Source organism: Phacochoerus africanus, chromosome 2, assembly GCF_016906955.1.
Source record: "Phacochoerus africanus isolate WHEZ1 chromosome 2, ROS_Pafr_v1, whole genome shotgun sequence".
NCBI lineage: Eukaryota > Metazoa > Chordata > Mammalia > Artiodactyla > Suidae > Phacochoerus > Phacochoerus africanus.
Genome location: NC_062545.1, coordinates 132,766,568 through 132,791,711, shown reverse-complemented (window position 1 = coordinate 132,791,711; position 25,144 = coordinate 132,766,568). Strand labels below are relative to the sequence as shown.

Sequence of the window (25,144 nt, the reverse complement as noted above, 5' to 3'; positions counted from 1 at the left end):
CATCCTGGCTTGGGGACGCGAGGGAGGGAGTCCAGCCTGGGCTGTCAGGCTGCCCGCCCCCTCCTCCCTCGCCCAGAGAGCTCTGGTGTTCCCCGCAGTGATGGAAGAGGGTGTGTGGGTGTCAAGGACTCATAGACCAGGCTCTGCTGTCGGCTGGAAATGGTTGAGGGTTTCACACTCTGCTTCTGAGAGAGGTGAATTAGGAGCTGGAGTGGGGGGCGGTAGGTGAAGGGGAGAAAGAGGGAAAAGAGATGCGGGTGAGGGGTTACCGAGCCAGGACCGACCTTGCTGGAAAGGAAAGGAGACGTGGCAGGCAGGGAAGTCGGAAAGATGAGGCAAGGGCGGGAGGGGCTTCTCAGCAGTCGGGGCCCTTTCGTTGGAGTCTGGGGCCCTTTCTGCAGGAAAGGGGGGTTGTCTGCGCTTGATTTTCGGCTGGTCTTCCCGAAGCTTTGCCTTGGGGGCAGCAGCCGCTGGCGAGCGTGGGGCGTTCCTCGGCCCGCAGTTTTCTCCAGTGGGTGCTGGAGAGGAAAAAGGGGACGAGGGATGAAGAGAGGTGACGGCCAGGGCTGGGGTGAGATTAGATTTCTCGGGGGGCGGGGGTAGGGTAGCAGCTAGTGGATTGGGGCTCCAGGGTCGGGTCACCATGGGATACGGGCTCCGGCTCTGGAGACGAAGAGAAAATCCGAGAAGCCGGCAAAGAAACCCACCCCCTACTCCACCACCCTTGGCACCGTACCCCTCCCCCCAGGCCCCACCACTCCCCGCACCACCTCCCCCGGCCGCCTCGTGCTGCCCCCTGCGTTGGGACGACCGACCCACGGTTCTGATTGGTCGGAGACCGGGAGGGGGAGCCGAGGGCCGGATTGGCTGGCGGGGCCAGCGCAGGGCGGGGCGGCTGATTGGCGGAGCTGGCCGAGGGGCGCGCCGCTGATTGGCTGGGGACGAGGAAGCAGGAAGGAGGGCGGCGGAGGCTCCGCTCTCGGGGAGTTTGTGGGGGAACCGCGAGCGGCGTAGCGGATCCCGGAGCCCGGCCCCCGCCGCCTGCCCGTCCGGCTGCCTGCCCCGCCCGTCCGGCTCCCGCCGTCCGCCCGCCAGGGCCAGGCGCGCCCGCCCCCCCGACGGCCCCGCCCGACCGCGGCCCCCGCTCCGCCCGCCCGGCCCCGGCCCCCAGGAGGAGGCGCTGACGCAGCAGCGTGGAGCCCGGGAATTGAGCGCCCCCGGGGGGTTCCAGCCGCCGGATTCCAGCCCGGCCAGGGCCTGCGGGCTCCCAGAGCCGCGCCGTCCGCGCCGCCCTCCCGGTGAGCTAGGGGCCGCGGTCGAGGAGGAGGGGAAGGGGCGAGCGGGCGGGAGGGAGCGAGCGAGGGAGGCAGACGAGTGAAGGAGAGAGGACCGGCCGCCCGTCAGCGCGCCCCACCGAGCGCGCCGCGCCGCCGCCCCCGCCAGCCCGGGAAGGGACGGACGGACGGACGACGCGAAGCAGGTGCGGCCGCCCGCTCGCTCGCGCCGCCTCTTTCCCTCAGGTCCAGCGCCACGGTCCCGCCATCGGGGAGCGCGGAGCGCCTCGAGGTGACAGCCCCCGGGGGCCGCCCGCTTCGCAGGCCGGGGGCGGGGTGGGTGGCGGCCACAGGGTGGCAGCTCGGCCGGGCGGCGGCGGCGCGGGCGTCCCGGGCCGCGGAGGGCGGGAGGACGCCGGTTGTTTCTTGGTCGCGGCGGAGCCGGTTTGCCTCCGAGTGCGCGGGCGGCGAGGCCCCCGCAGCACACCCCCCCCCCCGCCGCCGCGCCCCCTCCCCCCATCGCGGTCCCGGAGGCAAGGGGCCGCGGCCGGGGGCGGCGCCGCGGGATCGCCCGCACAGGGTGGGGGGCGCCCTCCCGCGCTGGGAGCTGACCGGTTATTGCTGGATGGGGGGCAGGGGATGGGGGCCGCGCCGAGGCTGGGGGTAGTGTAGACCGGACCCGATCGGTCTAGGAGGAAGGGAGGCGCCGAAGACGGAAGGGAACCGGTTCGAGAAGCGAGTGTGGGCCGCGGGAGGCCCGGAGGGGACCGTGCGGAGCTGTGGCCGAGTCCGAGGTGAGGCGGGGGAACCGAAGTTGTCAGACCGCCTCCAAGTGACAGCGGGACCCAGTGCTCGCAGCCGGGCCTGGCCCTGCCCTGCCCGCCGCCTCTCCTCCGGGGCCGGGGGCCGGGTCAGGTCGGGCCCGAGGGGCCCGCTTGGCGGCGAAGCTCCGGACAAAGGCGGCGCCGGAGCGGGCGCAGGTGGTGGCGTCGGGGAGGGGAGCGGGTCCGAGCCACCCACCCCAAGGGGCGGGCGACAGGGCCGGACTCTGCCCTGGGGATTGCGGGGGCCGGGGCGACCGCCGGGAGGAGCTGCGGCACTGGCTCACTGCTCAAGCCTTAGATCGCCTCGCTGTTCTGGGAAGAGTGGGGTCGACCCAGCGGGGGCAGAAGGGCAGAGGTGGCGTTGTGCACACGGTGGGCCTGGCCAGTGTCGACCGGGGTTGCTGGACTCATCCAGGCGACAGTCCGGTGAGCAGCTCTAGAGCCTGCCAGGCATGAGGGGTTTCCACAGCCAGAGTCTTCCCTCAGACAGAGGGTTAATCCCACCTGGGACATCTCCTAGTCTCCCATTGTCAACAGTCTTAAGAGGGTGGAAGACTGGTTGGATTGGAGACTAGGAGATACCTCCCAAGTGTGCTCCAGAAATATGTGGACAACTGCCTTCAGCACTTTTCTTTAGTAAAGGAAGGTATTCACATAGAGGAATGAGAAGCTGAGTTGATCAATCAGACAGGAAATTAATGATTAAATTTAAAGCGTTTCTTTATCACGTGAAAGACTTTAATTCCACCCTCTCCACCTCCATGTCTTCCAAAAAAAGGAGAAAAGGTCCCAGAGAGACCACATGTCCTGGAGGGACACCACCGTCCTTGGCCAACTAGAGGACATTTAGGAACCAGTGGCTTAAGCTATGAGTGCTTCTGACCCCACCAGTGACCAGCTCTAAACTGAATGCTGTTTTCCTGTTCCTAAAAACCCACTCAGAGCTCCTTTGCCCTGTCTTGTGATCCCCGTACTTAATGGAAGAGTTGGGACCACAAAAACAGATTCAGGTTGTTTAGAATATAGACTTTTGCTAAAAATCTAGATCCCACCTGAGGAAGATGTTGGTTTATGAGCTGCTCAAGGCTGTCATTGGCTGTAATCCCACCTTGGGAAAATGCCCTGTCACCCTTGCTTAATCTGAACATGAAGTTAATTCATGGCCACCCTCCATCCCCCTCCTCAGGAAGGTCTAGACCCCAGCCTGGGTGGAGTTGAGGCTTGTGGGAAAGGGACGTATTACCTAATGCAGGAGACTGAAGTTTGTTCTGAGAGAATTTAATTGTATGTTTAAGATCCAGAGAGTGATAAAGCATCTCAAGGTCTTTGTATCTTCTGTGGGTCTGTCTAGTATGTATGTGACTTCTTTTGGTGGCAGTCAGAAGGGTGTGACCTGGTCTGGCCATTGGAATATAAAGGGAGTTGCCAAAACAATGTCTCCCTCTTTGACAGGCTCTTACCTGGCAGGAGACTCACGTAGGTCAGATCAAGTGTTTAAAAGAGTTTGCCCTGGGGAGTTTCGCCAGTGAAGAATGTCTTTTTTATATCTCCTCCTTTTTTTCCTGTCCGTTGCCCTGCTGTCCCCATGTCAGGCCTGTGTTGTTGTCATGGACTCCCTTTCCCTATTGCTTCCTCTGGCCTTTCTGGTCTATTCTGTACAAAGCTGCTAGATCATTCTTTGTAAAGCACTCCTTCCCCCATGTCACTCCCCTACCCACAAACTTGCCATGACTCCCCTTTTCCTGCAGTCTCATCCTAGACAGTGTCCCTTAGGGCTCTGCCCTAGCCACACATGTTTATCTCCCTGCATCTTTGCTCCTGCTGATTTCCCCTGTTGTCCCCAGTTAGGAGCCATTGCCGCCTTCTTGTCCTGCCTGAATCCTACTGATCTTTGATCTCAGACCACTCCAGGCCAACATTGCTGGCCTCTGAAATTATGACCCTGGATTTTATATAACGTGGTGTGTTCTTTGAGTGCTTTTGTCGGTTGGACATTTCTTAAGGACAAGGACAGTATGAGAATCAAACGTTTGTTGTGTATGTGTGTGAGTATTCCAGGATTTCTGGTACAGAGCTGTACACATCATTTTTATTGAATGAATAAATGCAGTTGGCGGCTTAGTTGAGTGGGAGCAGAGGGGAAACCTTCCCTTCTGTTTCCCCAGAAATGCCAGTATGGAGTCCTTGGTGGTTTCCGACCTTTTCTGTCTCAGGCATGTCCATAGGGCATGTTTGGGGTGCTTTAGCATGGGGAGCAAATGAAATTTAGCTGTTGTTTCTGCTATTGCAGCTGGTGAAGGGTCTGTCCTGTGGATTGCTCACATGATACCATATAGACATCAATTGGAAAAGGGCTGTAATCCTGTTTTCCTCCTACCTCACCAGGCCATTCTCCCCACCCGGCTTTGCTGCTCTTTTGCAGTTTTCCTTGTTGTCCATGCTAAATGAATCCATATGTTTTATCTCTTCTCAATCCTGGGTGTAAATGGGGGAGAAAACATCATTCTAAGAACAGAAAAGAAAGGTCCCTGGGACTGGCCTGTGGATGGGGCTTTGGGGAATGATGTTGAAGGAGGTGTTTGTAGGGGCATTGCTGGCATGGGAGGCACGATCAGCCCCACACTGAACCCATCAGAAAGGACAGCATATGATCCTAACTCTCTTGGAACTTCCGTTTTTGTTTACCATCAACTCTGGACCATGGGGGAAACAGGAAAGAGGACTGGTGACTGGTTTGAGTCTAGGCAGTGAAGAAATAAATTCTGCATCCATCCCTTTTCCCCCAAACCTCCCTTTTGTGCCCCAGTTTGATGATTAATGGACCAACATTTCCCTTCCAAGCGGGAAAGCCACCCCTCACAGTTGCCATGGCAATGCAGACCGCTCCCCCGTCAATTAAAAAAAATTCGTACTACTTCTCTCCTCCTTGCTTCTACAGTAGCAGGAGACAGCCTACCTCAAAATTCATCTCCTGGTCTCTCTCCTCCGCTGCTGGGACCGTTTTTGCTGTGTGTCCTAGAACACAGCCCTCCGTCTTTTTCTGATGTTGCCTTTTTCTGAGATTTGTCTGAGTTTCTTCACTCTGAGCAAATTGTGCCCCTCTTGGATCCCGCAGCCACCAGAACACTTTCACAAAAAAGCAGAGAAAATTTCTGCTTTTTGATTCATCCACAATGCAAATTGAAAACTACAAAGAGTCTTCTCTTTTGATTAAAAACAAAAAACTTTCCTCCACACCTTCTCTGATAGGTAGAGGTATAAGTTGGGGAGCATTTTGACATCTGTAAAGGAAGTTTCAGTAAACCTGGAAGGGATTTAGCCTCACAACATGCCTACTTCACATTGGAGTTCTGTGGGGATTTTCGATTTATTTATTTTCATTCCTCCCCACCTTTCTGTCCCAGTCTTCAGGAGGACTTATGTGTGTTCATTTTATCTGTTCTTACTCCTCTTGGCCTTGCTCCGACAACATCTGGCCTTAGCACCCTGTCACAAGGTGAGTCATTAAACAGAAAAAAAATTTTTTTTAGGGGGAAAAAGTTTCTGGAGTGGAGAAGAAGCCCATGTTGAACTAAGGCTGCCAGTTGAAGCTGCCGGGTTTATGGAGCATTATACGAACAGCCCCAACATTAAAAGGTCTCCTTTTTATGAATGGGTTGTGAAGAATGTAAATAAAGCAGCATCTCTCAACGGGGAAGCATTTTACATAAGCAGTACTGCCCCGGCCCAAGTATTTATGGGAATTTGCTAGCACAGTCTGGCAGGACTCACTTCCTTTGTGAACTTGCCATTGTGCGGGGGACTTTGGAGGGACAAGAAGAGTGTGCTTCGATGCAGAGGGAAGCCCCAGCACTCCTCCTCTGCAGGTCCCCCGCCTTGACATGATGGGCCAGCTCATGGCTGGGAGTGCCTGTTAACCCTGAAAAGGTGGACAATACAGCATTTAGTCAAGGGCTTGTGAAGATTAGAAGCATAGGCTCCCAGTGTCTGGAGTCCTGGTATTCTGCAGCTCCTCACCCCTTAGGCTGCTTCGACCTCCCCAGAACAGGGGACAGGGAGGTCCTGAATGATGAAATCCTGCCTGGTTTTATGGGAGGCACCTAACTGGAGTAAAATGGACTGGTTTGAATTTCAGCTCCTTTATGTTTCCTCTGCCCACCTCCTGGTACTGCCACTAATGAGCAGTAAACTGGCTAATAGGGAGGAGGGGGAAGAGCAGCAGCAGGCGTGAGGCTGCAGGCAGCCTGTGCAGGGCCAGACCAGTGCCCTTGGCTCCACTGAGCTGGCTTAGCAGAGCTGCTGAGTGCTAGCTTGGCCCAGGGGTTCCAATGGAGGGATTGGTGTCCTGCCCTAGGCGACTTGGTCTTAAAGCTGGAGATCTGAGGATTGTGGGTTTGGTGAGCAGGCCTCAGGACAGAGTCACATCCAGGACTTTGTGTCATGTCCTAGGAAGGATTTTCATCCAGATTCCCTTTTTCCCAGTGGGAAACACCTGCGAAGATGGCTGGTTATTAACGTGACTCAGCGTCCCACCAAATAATTAATAATAATAATAGTAATAAAAAATAACATTGTCCTTGAGATCTTCAGCAGGCACCAGGAATAAAGGAATGGGTTTATCTCTCTGAGATTTGAAATAGGAACTTAAATTCAAGGCACCATAACCAAATTACCAGAATGAAAAAAATGACAAATGACTCGACTTAGTTAACAGGATCAATCAGGCAGAAGCTTGAGGTCTACATCTTTTTTTTTTATGTCAGTTTCTTTTCCATTTAGTTATGGGGACGGGTGTGTGTGTATGTACATACTTTGACACCCCCTCCCCAGTCCTCTGTCCTCAGTTAAGGAGATAGGACTTGCCTTTTGTGACACCAAGGTCTCACCTGGATGGGTGCTGACCACTCCTACCTCCAGTGCCTGTTTGGGTCCCCACCTTCCTTGGATGTAGCTCTTTGAATTTCATGGCTGCAGAGGAGAGGGTTGACCCACACTTAAGCCTCTCTCTGACTGCAGCCAAGTGTCTAAAATATTAGGGAAAAATTCATTTTGTTAATCACATTCCCATCAAGCTAGGTAGTTTAGAGGTGAATTACTGGTTTTTAGAGAATCTGTAGATAGCACAGGAAAGATATTGGGGTGCTGCTTGGTGCCAGGATATCCCGACATGTGCTGCTTGGTGCCAGGATATCCCAACATGTGTAGGATGGAAGATGAAGTCATGGTTCCACTGTAGTCAGTAGTGAGGGGTGTCCCCTGCTGTGTGCCTGGAGGGGTTCACACGGTTTGGACAGAGTGTAGAAAACTATTGTAAAATTGATGAAATGACTATACGAGGTGATAGAGAAAATTGGAAGGCCTTGGATTTATTCTGTCCAAAGAGGTAGCCAAGTGGTCAGGTAATGTGTCTTAAAATATTAAGATGGCTGTTTGGAGTGTGGGGACCAGATTTCAGTCTTCATTGCAGTCCGTGTGGGTAAAGATTTCCTGTAATTGAAAAGATGTGGTTAGATGCATAGGGGAAGGGGAAGTCTGTAGATTCCTTTCCTGAATTTACTGTAAAATCAACAAAACATCTTTGCAACCCTTACCCTTTCTAGGATATAAAATGGGTTTATTTCAAAAGTGTATCTGAGAGTTTATTGGGAACTTTGAGCAGACTTTTCTGTAGAAATAATTTGTAAAATTATGTTTATGTTCTTTGGCTAGTACACAGGTGTCATTTAATCATAGTACATCTTTTATTCTTTTGTGGTGAAAAATCAGGAAAAAGCTACTAATGTGTTAATGCCAATAGTTAAAAACAGCACGGAAAAGCAAAATTGAGCATGCAAGTTGCTCTTGAATGATGGTCTGTGGCTCAGCAGCCTTGGGGCGTGGGCTTTGGGACTGAGACTAGTTGCCCTGCCTCTACCCTCAGTGGCTTGGGAATGTGGGCAAGTTTTTCTACCTCTCTGTACCTCTGTTTTCTCCTTGTTAGGGTGAGATAACAGTCACCTCGTGGGGTGGTGTAAGGATGGATGAGAGTGATGGTGACTGTAACGTGCTTATGGTGGTGCTGGGGACAGAGTGAGTGCTTGTCAGACATTAGCTGTCCTGGACTAGAAGCTTCTCTGCTGAATCAAGAATTCTCCACCTGCACCTTAGGGGTTTGAGGACTGATAACACTAGCTCTGTTTCTTTGCTGCTGAGTTCACCTTAGTATCTGACATTCTTTGTCTTGATACAGGTATGCTCTCCAGTACTGCCCTTGCTCCTTTCAGTGATTTGGGGTAAGAAGTGAATGGAATAGCTGGGCAGATTGGGAGAGAAAAGAAAGAGGATGGTAGTGGGAAAAGGGTGTGCTCTGTAAATATGAAAGAACTCTCAAAGTGGCCTTTTAAACTGTGGATTATATTGAAGAGGCATGATGTGGGGATGGGGGAGAGTTTGGGGTGACAGTTTCTTTCCAAGTTTTTTTTTTGTCTTTTGTCTTTTGTTGTTGTTGTTGTTGTTGTTGTTGCTATTTCTTGGGCCACTCCCGCGGCATATGGAGGTTCCCAGGCTAGGGGTTGAATCGGAGCTGTAGCCACCGGCCTACGCCAGAGCCACAGCAACGCAGGATCCGAGCCGCGTCTGCAACCTACACCACAGCTCACGGCAACACCGGATCGTTAACCCACTGAGCAAGGGCAGGGACCGAACCCACAACCTCATGGTTCGTAGTCGGATTCGTTAACCACTGCACCACAACAGGAACTCCATGGGGTGACAGTTTCTTGTTCTGGGCTGCAGGACAGTGGTGCCATCAGTCTACCCCAAATGTTATATGGGGTGAAGCAGGTGGGCAGCCAGATATTTATTCACCAAGCTCTTAATAAGCCCTGTGGATGAGATTTAGTAGTAAAGAAGCAGAGCCAGCCTGTGCCTTTAAACACTCGGTTAATTGCTTAGGTGTGAGATATTCAGTTTGAGTGCCTGTAACTCTAGTAGGGGCTGCTTGTGGTTCTGTTTGTGCTAGCAGAGTGTTGGAAAGGCCTGGTCATGGGTCTTGTTCCTCATGGTTGTTTCATACAAGAGGTCAGCACTTTGCTGAGGAGGCTGAGGGCGGAGCTCCCATCTTGGCGTGGCTGGCCAGTTCCTTCTGTTCGGGACAAGAGATAGCACCCCTAGGCTTGGTAGGCCATCTTAGAAATATAAGTTGTTGGTTTCTGGAGTGTCTTGGTGGTTGAACCAAAACATATCCTTCGCCACTCCTGGGCAGGTGCCTGGAGCCAGCTGGTGAGTTGTGTTTTTTGGAGACTAGTGCATCAGTACATGGGGCTTCCTGGTTGGCCTGTTGCTGAGCCTTGGGGTTCCCTGTCCCTATTCCTGCTTTATTTCTTCCACACCTTAACTGTCTGGAGCGGATAGGTCCTCCTCCAGGAGTAGATTTGCTTCTGCCCTGGCCTGGGCACTATGGAGTCTGGGTGGGAGGGTCTGAAGGAGCCTCAGTCTGGAGCTCCCTCACCCCTGGCTTGGAGTAATCCTATATAGAGCCAGTGGCAGTAAGTCTGGGAAAAGTTGAATTTGTCTCTTGCCCTTTCCAAATGTTTATGAAGCAAATTTCTCAGAGGGCTGCACATTTCCCACTGGGCTTGGTACACCTGACATGAAATAGACCCTCAGTTAGTCTGAATGAAGTCTCAGCTCAGACGTGCCCTCTGGGATGCTGCCATGGAACTGAGTTCTCCACTGAGAGCCCTGTCATACTGCCTTGTTCTCTGTCTTCCTACCAGCCCAAGTTCCAATTTCTATGTTTTTTGCACTTTTCTTCAGCTCTTAGCCTAATACTTGACATGTAGGGAGAAAGAATGAGCTTGTGTTGAGCACCTACTGTACACCAGGCAGTTGACACACTTTTTTTTTTTTTTAGATTCCCAGGCTAAGGGTCTAATCGGAGCTGTAGCCACAGGCCTATGCCACAGCCACGCCAGATCTCAACTGCGTCTGCGACCTACACCACAGCTCACGGCAATGCCGGATGTTTAACCCACTGCACGAGGCCAGGGATCGAACCCGCAACCTCATGGTTCCTAGTCGGATTCATTTCTGCTGAGCCAGGATAGGAACTCCTGACACACATTCTCATTTAACTTGATTTTCATTACAACTCTGCTATGTAGATAAGGAAATAAAAGCTCAGAAAGGTTCAAGCTGTTGACCATGCCTACTTTGGATAGCGGTGGCACCAAGTGGCTTCCAGACCCCTGTGAGTCTTGCCTCCACTTTGCTGAGCTGTGGCGAGGGGCCAGCAGAGGTTGGCTGAATGAGCAAAGGTCACAAGAGGTGCCCTGCGCTTGGGAATGAGCAGTGGGTGCTCTGGCTTAGCTGGACAAACACCTACACAGAGGTCTGCCTCGTGCATATGGAAACCGGGTACTGGGAAGAATCTGGGCCAAGGTAATCACCTATGGTAGGAACATGTGCCTTGCAAGAAAGCCTCTAAAAAATAGTTTTGTATTGCATGTGATTACCCTCTAATTTGTCAGGTTAGAGTTTCTTGGAGCAGAGCACTACAGTATGCCTAAAATACAGTGCTCTCTGCCCACTGTCTTAGCTCAGGGGTCTGCATGTACATATCGACCCATAGGTGACCCTTACCCTTGCTTATTCTAAGCCCCTTACCTGCAGGTGGGTCTTGACCAAAGACTGGAGACTGGCTGTTTCCAGTGAGAAGGAGAAGGAGATTCCACTAACTCTATTGTTTTTTATTCCTGTGCTTAATTGCAATTCTAATATAAAATAGGGGAGAGGGATTTTCTGATGGCTCAGCTGGTTAAGGACCTGGCATTGTCACTGCCGCAGTTTGCATCACTGCTGTGACATGGGTTAAGTCCCTGGCCTGGGAACTTGCACATGCCTCGGGTGTGGCCAAAAATAAATAAATAAAATTAAATGGGGGAGGGGCCCATTTTACAGTCTGAGTAAATCCTCCCTCCTTTCCTGCAGAGATGTGTGTTCTTTAATATGAACAAGAGGTGCAATATCTAGCTTTGTGTCCAGAGTTAGAAGTAACTGGAGGTTCTGGACACTGAGGTGTAGCTCTGGGCTTGTGTGTCTGGGTGCTCCTGCTAGGATGGTCAGGGTGGACGGGAGTAGCCAGAGGTGGGGCTCGGCTGGTCACCACCCTGTGTGGGGTGGGGGTGGACTGTCTCTGCATGGCTGCTCCTGCTTCCCTGGGCTCCTGGAAGCCCCCAGCATGAAGGGTGAGGAACAGGTGGTCTGACAGGCCGGAGATAGGCTTGGTGCCTCTGGGGTGGGCAGGCCCAGCTCCTCAGATAGCCACCAGACCTGAGGGCAGTCTATAAAATGAGCTACATCCAGACAGGTCAGGCCAGTTCCCTTTGGTCAGGCGCCACGGTTCCTGCCCAGGCATTTTTTTGGTAGGATCCTAGCCTGACTACAGAGTGAGCCGAGTACCCACAGCGCATGAGGCTGACTCGGCACCAGGGTGGCCCACTCTCCACAGAGGCAACACCCTGGGGTTTGAGCTCCTAGCTGCCAGAGCCAAGGCTCCTGCTCTCTCTGGGTGCCTGCGTTGGCTGCAGTTAGATGGCGGTGGCAAGCATAGTGCCTGCCCTCTGACCCTGTCCCCTGGGCCTTTGGCATCTGAAGATCTTGCCTTTCTGGTTTCTTGGTTTCTTGGAGACGTGGGGCCATTGTTCAGGGTCTGTGGGATGCAGTTTCTGCCCTTGCTCGCTTGCCGCGTTGTAAACTTGGCCCCCCACAATTCGCCCTGCCTGGGTCCTGGGCAGGAAAGGGTTAGTAGCATCACCGTCTTTCCTGGGCTGGATAATTGGGTGTTTTCAGTGGAACAGGAGGGGAGCAGAGTTCAGGTGCAGGCTGTGTTTCCAGGTTTTTCACAGCCCCAGCAGCTCTGGGCTTCTGGTATGGGGCTCTGCCAGGCTGAGGGCAGGTTGCCCTCCTCCATCTGTGGGTCTGAAAGAGAGGGATCTCCGGAATGTTGGCCTGCCTGGTTCCTACTCTGCTATGCTCCTCCTGCATGGTGATGAGGGTCATCCTTGCCACTGCTCTTAAGTAAGGTTTGTTCTGACGTGTCTGTCTGAGATGAGGAATCTAAAGTTCAGCAAGGCTAGTTAAGTTGCTCATGAGGGGCAGAGCTGGCATTTAAATCCAGGTCTGCCTGACTCAAATCTTTGGTTCTTTTCCATTTTACCAGCTCTGGGGAATTCAGGAGATAACCAGCCACATCTTTATATGGCTTTATCATAAGAATTTCAGCAGCTTCAACTCTGTTTTTCCATGAACTAACATCAGCTAAATTTAAAAGGATGGGAGCTTGCCTTTATGCTAGTGCCTCTTTTCTTCTTTGATGGAAGATTGAAGAAAACTCAGTGCTTGTGAAAAAGTATTATTTCTTTGAGGGTTAAGGGATATTCCAAGAGAGATTACAGAGGAGGCAGTGCTTAACTAGGTGTCACTTGTGTGACTTGTGTAATTGGAGGGAGGTGACCGTCACCCAGGGGACCACCTGGTTTGCTCTTACTAAGATCCCTGCCTCAGGTGCTACATTTCATGAAAAATAAACCAAGAAGCCTGAGTAGCAAAGTTTAAAGTACAGTGGCTAGGAGAGGTTTCAGGAAGAGTAGTGGGGCAGAGCCCTGGGTCCTGAACTCCAAGAATGGGAGTGGGAATGCAGTCTAGAGCTGGGAAAGTTAGGAAGAGCCAAGGCCAAGACTGAGAGAATTTCTGCCCCAGGACAGCCTCTGCCTGCAGGAGTGATCTGGGCTTGATCTGCTGGTCAAGGCCCCCACTCTTGCCCTCATTTCCTTTTTGGTGCCCACAGCCCACCTCCTCCAGGCCTTTAGCCTGCCCTTGCACACATGCAGTACCTCGGGTGCGCTCCACCTGCCCTGGTGGATGGTAGAGCTGGGTCTGAGGTGCTGGAGCAGCTTGAGGGCAAGAGACAAGGCCTCCCTCCCTTTCTGTTTCTGTGGAGATGCCTTCTCCCAGCCCTGGGCAGGCTTGTGATTTTGAATTCAACCTGTGATCCGCTGGGTCTTTGGCTCGGAAGACCACTGGCCACTGTGCTTGCTGGCAGCTGTCAGACTAGTTTTCTTCAGTGAGAGCTTATTTTATCTGGGCAAGTTGAGCAGTAATATGCCTTGGGGAGTCCCTCCTGGGAACCTTCTCCTGAGGGGGCCCAGACTACCTGTGCCTAATATAAAATGGGGGACAGGGCTTCCCAGAGAGGAGGGGTAGTGCTGAGAGAACCCAGGCACCCTTGTCTCTTGGCAGTGATAGAAAGTTCCCAGTTGAGCTAGTGTGTAAGTGGAAGGGACAGGACAGTGGGAGAATTGGCAGAGCTGAAACGGGAACCAAGCCTACTGCTTTCCTGCGATCTTCTTCCCCCATTGTGCTGGGCCACCCCTGCAGGTTGGAGGGCCCCTGGCAGCCTGGGCACCCCCTCCACCCAGCCCCACCCCAGGGAAAAGCTGCTGCTGAAGTTCTCACACATCCATCTGGCCTCAAATTATGACTCACATTCACTCTTCTTAGACTGGAGTGCAGTGCTGTGCGGTAGGCAGCAGAGACCCCCAGCCTCTCCTCAGGAGGGTGAGTGGCATTGCTGCCTCAGGCACCACCTGAAAGCTAGGAGTTGTTTGTGGGTGATGCGGGTGATGGGATTTGGCAGATTCAGGGGAGGCTAGCAGGAGGCTCTTATGCTTGATTTGGACATGTGACTTTCACCCTGTGATTTAGAAGCGTCCCAGGATCATCATCCTCAGGGACAGTGCTTGTACCTGCGGGACTGGAGGGCTAAGTGGGAGGTGAAAGAGCGAGATCCTCTGCCAGGAGCAAATCCCTGGGCTCTGGGTGCAGGCTCCTGAAAGTGGAAGCCTGCCTTCTACTCCTTTTCTTGTTGGGAGGAAAAGACCGAGTGGAGCCAAGTGTCCCAAAATCTCTGGCCCATCCATCCTTGTAGCCAATCCAACAGCATACCGGGGGTGGGGGGAGTCGGGAGCCCACCGTCACCCCCCTACTAAGACGTCTTCATTGGCCAGCTTGAAAATGTCTCTCTGGGCTTGCTTTCCCTTTCTCATCTACTTCTCTTTACTCTGCACTTGGGTGTCCATATCCTTAAAGACCATAAGCTCAGTGACCTCAGCCTTGGCCCCAGCCATTCCCAGACCTGACTCCTCTGGTAACTTGGGGCCTATTGAGGGGGCTTTGGCTTCTGCTCAGCTGTGTGGTCTGTTCACCGCCCTCCTTCTCCAGGCCCTTTGGGGGTTGGGGAGAGCTGGGCTCAGGCTTCCCTAGGAAATACAGACCACTTCTCCTTGTTCTTGCTCCTCCTTCTCCGTCTCCGGCACAGGGGTGCCCTGCTCTTGAGGGAAGGGCCTGGGGTTATAAGCAATGCTTTTGAAGGAGAAAGGCGTTATTAATAAGCGAGCTGAGCAAACAGGGATGGGTGGTCACCCTGATTAGAAGCACGGAAAGAGTCTTAAGGAGGATCGCAGATGCCTGGGATTTTTTTAGGAGTGCTACAGTCTGTGCTTCAGGAATGAATGGATTTGCTTTCTGTGACTCTGTGGCCTGCCTGGGGCCTGGTCTCTGGGTAGTGCAGGTCCCCGCACGTGGCCAGAGCAGTCTGGCACTCCGCCTCCCTTTTCCAGTTTTCCAAGTTCTTTCTCAGGGGTGAGGGACTCCCACGCTGCCGTCAGCCGGGTTTTCAGAGCACTGTTTCTCAATTAGTGCGGCTTATCTCTGAAAAAGAAGGTACCCAGTGACCCCAGTCACTGGCCCAAGGCCACAGGAGCTACTGGAAGGGCTCCAGATTTCCTGGGAGCCCTCAGGCCTGGGACTTAAAGGGTTAAATCCTGGCCCTGCAGGGACTGCTCCCAGCTCCTCTGAGTGAGTGTGCATAACAATAGCAGTGGGAAAATTAAGCTGAAAAGCTTCAGCTTGCTAGGTGGGAGGGGTCCCAGAGTGCCTGGGAGGGCAGAGGCATGTCTGGCACCTTACTTGGCAGCACCTTACTTTGGTTGGGATGTAGGTAGGGAGCTCTGACCACTGATACTGACTCCCTACCACCCTCAGTTCTTCGTTGCATGGGCCTGGCCAGCTTCCTGCTCACTGCTTGCTCTGGCCTTTTTCATTTAGGAAGGGTCCCAGGCTTCCCCAGATATGTTGGGGTTGGGAGAGTTGTCTGCCAAGCAAAGTTAGGAGAATGATCCCTGGTCACAGGCATTTTCTCTCTGGGGCTCTGGGTTTCCTGCAACTCTTCCCTCATCCTGCCCCCTGCCTAGCATCTTGCCTACAGGGAGGGAGTCCTGAGGAATAGAGCAGGACTAACAAGGCAGCTCTGGTTTGTCCCCCAAGTTAGTTCTTCTCTTCAGTACTTTCTTTTCTCAGCTCTTGGTGGCTGATGGGGTTTAAAGCTGTACCATAGATTTAGAGTGTGGTCCCTGGGTTTTCTACCCGGAATTCTGGCCCCGGTCTTACTGACATCCCTCCTCCAGGCACCTGGCACTGTTTGAGCTATTTGAATCTGAACTAAGGTGCATCTGGCTCCAAGGTCTGCCTAAGACCTCGCTCCTCAGGTTCCTCAAAGCCAGGCCTTCACCCTTCAGGGGCCTTTCCTACAATACCCAGGTTATGACTGTGCTGCTGTATGTGCCAGGCAGGTGTCCTCACAGGCTGGACTTTGCCTCCTCCATAGCCCGGCAGGCAGGTTCCTCGTCTCAACTCCTCACTCTCCATCTCCTTCTCCTCCTGTGGCCAGTCTCAGAAACCCCAAGAAGGGAGAGGGAGTTGGTAGTGTTCCTGAAGAAAGAGATGGACTTCCACCACCCAGGCCCTCATCCTGGCTCCATGTCTTCAGAATCTCCTGCCCTACAGTGAAGCAGCTTTACCTCCAGCTGCTTCTGTCTTCCAGACCCCCAGGGTCTGTGTTGCCCCATAGGCTCCCAGAGGCTTAGTTCAGGGGGGAGTGGGGCAGCCAGTCCTTGGAAGGTACTGATGGCCTGATACCACTGGACCTTTGCACTCTGGAAGAGGGGTCCTGGGAAAGCCCAGGCTGGAAGTGGGATGAGGGTAGGCCAGAGTTACTGCTGGATGGGTGTTGAATGGGCTACAGTGGGGCAGAAAGCAGGCAGGGAGGCTGGGGCGGGCTTCTCTTATTGCCTGCCTTCTGTCCTGCAGATTGGAGATACTCCATGACACACACTCGGAGGAAGTCTCTTCCCATGCTGAGTTCAGGCCCCACGGGCCGCCAGGAGCCCCTGCAGATGGAAGGCAGCAGTGTGGAGCAGGGGGCGGAGGGTGTGGAGCCAGGCCCCCTCGAGAGCCCAGGGCACCTCATGGGGCGCCGCAAGAACTACCCACTGCGGAAGCGCCCATTAGTTCCTGAGAAGCCCAAGGCCTGCAAAGTGCTGCTGACCCGCCTAGAAAATGTGGCCGGCCCCCGGAGCGCAGATGAGGCTGATGAGCTGCCCCCCGACCTGCCCAAGCCCCCTAGCCCGGCCCCATCCAGTGAGGATACTGGCCTCCCCCAGCCCCGCAAGCGGCGCCTGGCCTCCCTCAACGCTGAGGCCCTCAATAACCTGCTGCTGGAACGGGAAGACACAGGCAGCCTGACAGGCCCCCGCCGCAGCCGAGGGGGAGACCCCCACCGCAGCAGGGACCGAGACCGGGCAACTGGAGGCTGGGCCTCCTCCAAGAAGCGGCCCCGGCTGGGGGACCTCGGAGGAGGAAGTCGGGACCTGTCCCCAGAACTGGCACCAGATGAAGGGGCCCGCCGAGATGGTGATCCAGCTCCCAAGAGACTGGCCAGCCTGAATGCAGCTGCCTTCCTAAAGCTGAGCCAGGAGCGGGAGCTACCCCTGCGGCCACCTCGTGCCCACCCAGAAGCAGATGGGCACTCTGCTGAGCCACTAGCACCAAAGGCCCTGAGGCCAAAGTGGGCCAAGGTCAATGGCAAGAACTACCCTAAGGCCCGGCAGGGGCCTGGCTCTGGGGAGGCTGCAGGCCCCCCTGGCTGGCAAGGGCCCCCGGAGGAGCCATGGCCATCTGCCACCCCTGGTGGGCCCTCCAGCCAGCCGCCTTATCAGCCCCTGAGCAAGGCTCTGGAGAGCCCCTTGGGGCTGCGCCCCCACCTGCCCCTGCTGATGGGTGGGCAGGCAGCGCTGAAGCCAGAGCCCGGGCGCCCAGGCGAGGAGTCGCCTGCCCCCAAGCAGGAACTGCACCAGCCCTCGTTCCCCGCACCTCAGCTGTCCCCCCTACCAATGCCTGGCAACCCCGCTGACTACAGTGGCCTGTATGGTCGGCCTGAGCTCACTGCACTAAGCAACTTCTACCTGTACTGCAGCCAAGACGGGCTGCAGTGTGGGGGCTACTCCTCCTGCCCCGTGCTCCCTGAAGGCAAGCTGTCCCCAGTGGCTGCACCTAACGAGGGGCTTCTCTTGGCCCCGAGCTCAGTGCCTGCTGGCACCCCTTTCCAGCATCCTCCATGGGGTTCTCGCTACTGCTCCAGTGAGGACGCTGGAGTGAATGGCTACAGCATCTGTGAAATGTTGTCCCCGTCTCTTTCCCACATCGGCACTGCCTGTGGTGGCTGCCCCTACAAAATGCCTTTTGCAGCAGGTATGCCTTCCTGGGGGTGGGATGTGCTAGGGAGTCTGAGACATGATATCCCAGAAGGGTGGGTCTTGGGTTGGGGTGGGACTCCATGGGGTCTACCTACTGCATGAAAGGGTAGGAGGTTTTGAGAAGGGAGATTTCCCTAGTTTTGTGCCCCGAGCCTAGGAAGTTCCCAGGACAGAGGTCTATGTTTAGCTCCTAGCAGCCCTGCTCTGTCATCACTGTCCTTGGAGGCCTCTTGGCATGGCAGCATGATGGTAGAATGGTCAGGGAGGGTCTCTCCTCCCTCCCCATTGGAATACCTGTTTTTAGACTCTTGAGTAGTAAGTTCAATATTGAAAGCAGCACTTTGGCCAAGTTGTTCCCATGTCCCTCCTGCCCTCCTCAAGAAGAATTAGAATTCTTTTCCAGGAGCCCAGATCATCTGCATGTCAGTCAAGTTCAGCATGCACAAGAAGGGTGGTAGGTACCAGGCCTGGTAGGTGGTGCCAGCTGCAGTAGGACAGCTTCTCCTTGGCCATACAGGCCTTAAAAGAGCAGTTACGCACAGATTTAGCATCACCTTGCTAGGTGCGGACAGAATGGGCACCCTCAGAGAATAGACAGGCTGTAGTCAGGGCCTGTGGCTTTGGTGTCTACCTTCTTGGCAAGATCCAACTACCTCAGTGTCGTGCTGCAGCTGATGAGATACCCCTAATTCATCTCTCTTCCCCCAAACTGGCAGGAGTGTCCTTTCATACCTCTCCAGGTGCCCTTCTTGGCTCCTGAATGGAAATGAGGGGACCAGAGCCATCCTGGCCAGTAGGTCTGCCCTGCTGTTGGTGAAGTGCAGGGCCAGGCCTTCCCAGGGCTCTCCCCTCCCCTCCACGCCTCTTCTTGAAGGGGTCTATAAAACAGCTTTATAGACACCTGACTCTGGCCAGACTGGTTGTTTCAGGTTCTGGTGTGAGTTGGAGCTCTAAGCAGTGAGAGTAGGCTTCTTCTTGGGCTTTTCTTCCTCTTTCCTACCACTCACTAACTCTATAGACTCCTAACCCATGGGACCCAAGACCCTTAGCCCTGTGCCCCAGGACACCAGTAAGCACCATGTGCCAAGCGCCTGTTCTTAGTGCTTTATATATATATGGGAGGCCATATGGCATGTAATTGAGCACAGACTCTGGAGCCAGACTGCCTGGGGTGAAATGTTCTCCCCACTTCCTTGGCCACGTGACTGTGGAACAAGCCGGTAACTACTCTGTGTCTCAGTTTCCTGAATTGTAAAATGGAGGTAATAGTACCTACTGCATAGAGTTGTTGTAAGGATGAGATCATATATTGATAAAAGAAACATCCAGGACACACTCTGTGAAACTCACTTTATGATATTCATTCTATTGCAAGGCACTGAGAGGTAAAGTGACTTGCCTAAGGTCACACAGCTGGTTAATGGCAGATCTGGGACTCACGTCCTGGGCTAACTCCAGATCCCCTGCTCCAAAGCACTGGAAACCTTGGAGAAGGAAGATTAAGCCAGGGCTAGAGATGCTGTTCCCGATACCTCCCCTTCTTTTGGGTGGCGTTGATGTCTGTGGGCCAGTCTCCAAGGTCAAGAAAAACCCTTGGCCAGTCACTGACAATCCACCTTAAGGGCCTCTGACCCCACCTGCCACCTCAGTGGCCTCTTGGGTTCACGCTTAGAATTAAGATGGAAGCAGGCTCTGAAGCCGAGAGCCCAGGAAGGTCACTGCTGATCCTTACCTGCCCTGATCTCCTCTCTCCTTTTCCAGAAGGCTGCAGGTCCCTGGGCCAGCTGGAATTTCCTCTCCCGGAAGCTGGCCACCCTGCCTCACCTGCCCACCCCCTCCTTGGATGCCCTGTGCCCAGCGTACCACCTGCAGCAGAGCCTGTCCCCCATCTTCAGACACCCACCTCGGAGCCCCAGAGCATAGCCCGAGCTTGTCCCCAGAGCGCCAAGCCTCCTAGTGGCTCCAAGTCCGGTCTGCGCACGGGCTCCAGCTGTAGGCACACAGCGCGGAGCAAGGCTGCCCGCAGGCCCAGCCACCCCAAGCAGCCACGTGTCCAGCGTCCACGCCCACGCCGCCGTCGCCGCCGCCGCACTAATGGCTGGGTGCCCGTTGGGGCTGCCTGTGAGAAGGCCGTCTATGTCTTGGTGAGTGCCGTTCTCGACTGAAGGGGAGAAGGGAAGGGTGCTGGAAGAGACATAGGACCTGCAGGGAGGTAGAGGACTCCAGAGAGGACGGGGGCTCCAGCTCATTTGTATCCCAGGAACTCCTCACCCTGGGCTAGCCTGCTCCCCCATACCCTGGTGATCCTGCGCCCTGCACCTTGGGGAGTCAGGGAATGCACAGTCAGTCACAGCTGGTGGCTGCCATCTCTGTCACTGATGCTCAGGGAAGCTTCTTAAAGTGTCTTCATCTCTTGTCCCTGTTCATGCCATCCCTTCTGTCCTGAATTATAAAACAGAGGGCTTTCAGGATAATATGTAAAGGAATAGGCAGAAATTGGGATAGCAGAGAAAATGACTGATACAGGAGTGTCTGGATGAGGAAAAGAATGTTGACTAAAATTTACTGAGCACTTCTTAGGTGCCAGAACTAAGCTAAGCACTTTGCATGCGTTATCTGCTTTCATCCTCACCACTGCCCTGTGAGGTCCATACCCCATGGTCCTGTAACTACCTTCATGTCACAGATGAGGAAACAGGCTTAGCAGTAGGTGAAGTCATTTGCCTAAGGTAGTGCCACTTCCGACAGCAGTTTAAGAGTCTCATCCAGACTGTTCATTAGGAAACTTGAGGACCTACCCAGTGCTGGGGGCTTGGAGCGAGAGAACCAGCTGTCGGGGGTGTGGTGTTAGAGTGCCGCCCCAGAAGCTTCAGTCCACTTTCTTACCCCTGTTCCTATTTCTATCCTTTCTCCATCCCCATCCTCCCCTTGAAAGCCAGGCTCAGGGAGGAGGAGCCAGAGTGCAGACTGCTTTTGCAGTCTCCCCTCCTCTGTGCTTTGACTGTCCTGAGGAAAACAGAGAGGATGGCACTCCTGCTCCCTCTGAGTGTGGTCCCACAAGCCTGTTTGTGTCACTGGTTTGTTGCTCAGGATGAACCGGAACCAGCCATCCGAAAGAGCTACCAGGCAGTGGAGCGGCATGGAGAGACGATCCGAGTCCGGGACACCGTTCTGCTCAAGTCGGGCCCTCGGAAGACGTCCACACCTTATGTGGCCAAGATCTCTGCCCTCTGGGAGAACCCCGAGTCAGGTATCCCCGCCTAGAGTTTGACTTGGCCCTAGTCCCCTGCATTCTTGGTGGAGTCTGCTTTTCACTAAGCCAGCGTCTGTCTGCTGCCCAGGGCTGCAGACGGCCTTGTACTTGGTTTGGGTCAGCTCATTAACCTTTCTGGCCACCTAGTCCTGGGCACCTGTCACTCTACCTCTCCTGTCAGTGCCTTTCCTTCCTTCTTCCTCCATGCCTGATAGCATTCCAAACCACTGAATTACAAGACTTGGCCTGGGCAGGGGACAGGAGTGGCTGGAGCCTGCAGGATTGGCCCAGGCTTTGAAGTTGGATGAGCCTCCAGGGCAGGTGGCCAACCAGCCAGCTTATCTAAGTAACTCTGGAGTTGCTAGCCCAAGCCATGGTTGCTTCTTTTCCCCTCCCAGGAGAGCTGATGATGAGCCTCTTGTGGTATTACAGACCAGAGCACTTACAGGGAGGCCGCAGTCCCAGTATGCACGAGGTGAGCTGCCTAGTTGGGGAAAGGTGGGGACATTGAGAACATGGTAAGGGGTGGCAGGTAGCGTGGGCAGTCAGGTGCCTGGATTCATCACCTTGGACACCAGAGAACCTGGGAAAGGGCTTGGGTTTTAGCCTCTTTCCCCAGCAATGCCCCATTTCATGTTTCAAAAGGAATAGTAACCTTTGTCTTGAAAGGTGGGGCAGAAAGGGAGCCACGGGAGGCAGGGGGTGCCAGAATGAGAGCAAGTAGATGTGTCTTCCTGGTGACAAGATAGGGGCAATGAGGCTGCACATTTTTCCTGTCTGTAGCGTGAGAGGGAGGGGAGAGGAACTCTCCTAAGGCCCCTAGGCATCCACCAAGCTGCTGCATGCTAGGAGGGGTCATGCCTTCTGGGTGTGGTCCCTCCACCCTGAGTCCGGGCTCTCTTTTACTCTTTTTCCCCTCACTGGGACTTTTCACCTAAACCAGAGGATGTGCACCAGTTCCCCTCTCCTCCCTGGGCTGGGATGGGGGTCGAGAGGCTGATGACAGACGGGCTGGAGCAGGCACCTGACTAGTTCTGAGTAGGACAGCACCAGGAAAAATGCCTTGGGTGCTAGATAAGGAGCAGCTAGGCTGGAATTCCGGGGATGCTCCCTGGCTTTCTGGGCACTAGCTGGAGTTATCTGAGGTCAGCAGTCCAGCAGAAGGATTAGTGTCTGCTTTGCTCCTGGAGTTAGGTGCTTCCCACCCTGGTAGCCAACCTCCTCCTCTGTTCCCTTTGAGCCTTTGCAGAATGAAGTCTTTGCATCCAGACATCAGGACCAGAACAGTGTAGCCTGCATTGAAGAGAAGTGCTACGTGCTGACCTTTGCCGAGTACTGCAGGTGAGTGGTGCCCTGTAGCTCTGGCTAGCCTCTGCCCTCAGACTCCCCAGGGCCGTTTGGGGGCTGCCTCTGATCCCCAAGGGGATCTCACTCGCTGGGCCTGACCTCCCAGAACTTTCTTCCCATAGTCTGCTCCCATCACCTTTTTTTTTTTTCTTTTAAAGAGAAAAAGAGAAAAATTGTTCCCCCTCTGAGGCAGAGTGATGGAGACAGAGTTGCGGGAGGTGGGATGGTTACAGTACTGGTCTCAGAAAATTAAGGAGAATTGGCAGGCATTTGGGAGTGAGGCTCTGGTGGGGGTTGTTCCCTAGGGATAGAGAAGATGGACTGGTGATTGACAGAGAAGGCATAGGCCCAGGACAGGGATAGAGGCAGCCCTTGTGGAGGCAGGAGGGGATGTCCCAGCTCTGGGCAGGGTGGGGAAGGAATTGGTTTTCCTACAAAGATAGCTGTGGTAAAGACAGTGAATGGTGTGTCACTGCAGATTCTGTGCCATGGCCAAGCGCCGAGGCGAGGGTCTCCCCAGCCGAAAGACAGCACTGGTGCCCCCCTCTGCGGACTACTCCACCCCGCCACACCGCACAGTGCCCGAGGACACGGACCCTGAGCTGGTGTTTCTTTGCCGCCATGTCTATGACTTCCGCCATGGCCGCATCCTCAAGAACCCCCAGTAGCCTCTTCACGCCCACACGGGGGCCACCCACGGGCAAGTGGGGCTCAGGGCAAGGGGCACTGCTTGAAGCACAGCACTTGGTTAAGGGGCCACAGGAGCCTGAGGTTGCTGGCCTGTGGTTCTCTTTTGGGGGGGAGGGCAGGGGCCCCTGTGGGTTTGGGCCCTATGGGAGGGAAGGGGAGGCCAGGGTATAAGAAAAGCATCAGAGCCCTCAGCTTGGCCCAGGGTACCTCTCTGTGGTTCCCTGGGTAGAGGCTCCTGAAGAAACTGTCTTCCCTGAGCCTGGGCCAAGCCTGAGGGCATGGGTTCTGGGGGTGGGGTGGGGGGGAAAGTCCTTCAGGAATCAAGCCCAACAGGCGCTTCTTCATCCTCCCCCTGGGCCATTCGAGGGGGAGTGGGAGCCAGCTTTACCTCACCCACTGTGACCCGCTGCTTCCCCATCAGCCTGGCACCAGGCTCTCCCAGTTTCTAGCACAGCTCCGAGCTCATTCCTTTGAGGCCTAGAGAGCCAGAGTCTGGCTTCCAGAGCATTGACTTCCCCCTCCTGAACTTGGGGCCTTTCCCTGGCATTCCTCTGTTGCCCCTGCAGTAGCCCCTGGTGCTGGGACAAGTTACCCAGCCCTCATGGTCATGGGTGTGGCCCATTTGTGGGAGTCAGCTTCCTGTCCACCTCCCGACGAAGGCCGCCCAGCAGGTCTGGCTTCCCAGAAGTTAACTGATAACATGGGGTTTGTCATGTCCTAGAGAGCAGAAGGGAGCTGGGAGGGGGTGGGGGCCAGGGGGCAAGGAAAATTACTACCTGATTTATTGAAGACTTCTCCTCTTGCCTTACACTTGGAGGTTCTAGAAAACCTCTTGCAGAACTTCACACATGACTCTTCAAGCCACACCCACCTGAAATCAAACCAAAGGAGTGCTGTGGCTCCCCTTGCCCTGCCACCCCTTACCCTAGTCTTTTGTAGATTGCACTAATTTACATCCCAGTGAGAATCAACACTGTATCAGACCACAGACCTGCTGAGCTGCAGCCACTCACTCTAGGAGCTAAGGACCTGAATTTTCAGTTTGTTCCTGTTGCCCAGGGGCCCTATTCTCACCTCATGCTGCTCCCCAGAGTAGATTAGGAGGCTCAGCCTCCTGCTGCCCTTACCAGGACTAGGCCCTTAGCCCCGGGGCACTCTGTAGGGGGACTGGAGCAGCCTAGTTCTTTTCCTATTTGTACCAAAGAGGAGCCTGGTGGGGAGAGGGCGTGTGGCTTGGGCCTAGCGCTAGGAACCACAGTGATTCCCCAGGATACAACTCTGGGGACGGGAGCCCAGGAGGGCAGCACCAGGTCCCTCCCCCCTTGGGAAGGGTAGCATGGGCTAAGGAGGTGGCACTGGGTGAGGACCACTGGGCTAAGACCCATGGGCTAAGGAGGTGGCACTGGGTGAGGATCACTGGGCAGGAGCTGGAGAGGGAGGTGGAAGAGAATCCTGGGGGCACTCCCAGCCAGCCCCCAGTCCTGTGCTGCCCCCCCCTCCCCCCCGAGCAGACAGCTGCTCCTGATTGGTCACTGGGCTTGGGAGAGGCCTGGACCTTTCAGAGGTGAACTTACACATGGGAACCAGTCCCAAACCCAAAGGGAAGGGACTTGGGTCCCCTTGTATTGAATAAGCTGTTTGGAGGAAGGCATCAATCCAGGAGGGTGGGGCAGTAAGAGAGGTTGGCAGAGTGGCTGCAGGGCCGTGAGGGCTCTGGAGAGCCAGCCTTGGAGCCTGCTCTTTCCCAGGGTGCTGGGCCCTTGTTGCCAAGGAGCCCAGCCTCACTCAGCAGGAGGCGATCAGGCCCCTCCTCCCAGGAGGCAGGGTCTGCTGACCAGAACTTAAATGCTTTTGAAATCCCTTAGATGTGGAAATATTTTTTCGAACCTGAAAATGCAGCTGGTAGAATTTCAATGGACGCATAATTCATGTAAAATATATTTTAGTTGATATTTTGTAAAATGCACTTTTTGTGTGTGTCGACCCTGGTTTCTCAGATCTGTATTTCAGTGTTTACAAGGGAGAGGAGGGCCTTTCCTCACCTCCCTTTTGACAGAGATTAGAAGTACTTCTTTAAGAAAAAAAAATAAATTTGAGAAATTGTATTGATTTAGAAAAGGATCA

The 25,144-nt window shown here is 54.5% G+C and overlaps 1 protein-coding gene across 5 annotated transcripts; it reads left to right on the top strand.

The window, feature by feature from the left end:
- Positions 1–965: 965 nt before the first annotated feature.
- Positions 966–25,144, top strand: BAHD1 (bromo adjacent homology domain containing 1). Of its 5 annotated transcripts, none has more exons than XM_047766707.1 (7): positions 966–1,298; positions 16,286–17,725; positions 19,495–19,874; positions 20,821–20,980; positions 21,382–21,458; positions 22,224–22,324; positions 22,809–25,144. In XM_047766707.1, exons 2-7 carry the CDS (start codon positions 16,300–16,302, stop codon positions 22,996–22,998), a joined length of 2,334 nt encoding a protein of 777 aa, XP_047622663.1. In that variant the 5' UTR covers positions 966–1,298; positions 16,286–16,299; the 3' UTR covers positions 22,999–25,144. The 5 variants fall into 5 exon arrangements, with proteins under 5 accessions (XP_047622663.1, XP_047622664.1, XP_047622660.1 ...); XM_047766708.1 differs by having other exon boundaries at positions 967–1,298; positions 19,492–19,874; positions 22,233–22,324; XM_047766704.1 differs by having other exon boundaries at positions 967–1,298; positions 19,492–19,874.

Coding starts and splice junctions, on each gene's coding strand:
- BAHD1 (XM_047766704.1), top strand. CDS start 16,300: ATGACACACACTCGGAGGAAGTCTCTTCCCATGCTGAGTTCAGGCCCC. Junction 17,726..19,491: donor CAAAATGCCTTTTGCAGCAG/GTATGCCTTCCT, acceptor CTCCTTTTCCAG/AAGGCTGCAGGTCCCTGGGC. Junction 21,459..22,223: donor GCAGTCCCAGTATGCACGAG/GTGAGCTGCCTA, acceptor GTTCCCTTTGAG/CCTTTGCAGAATGAAGTCTT.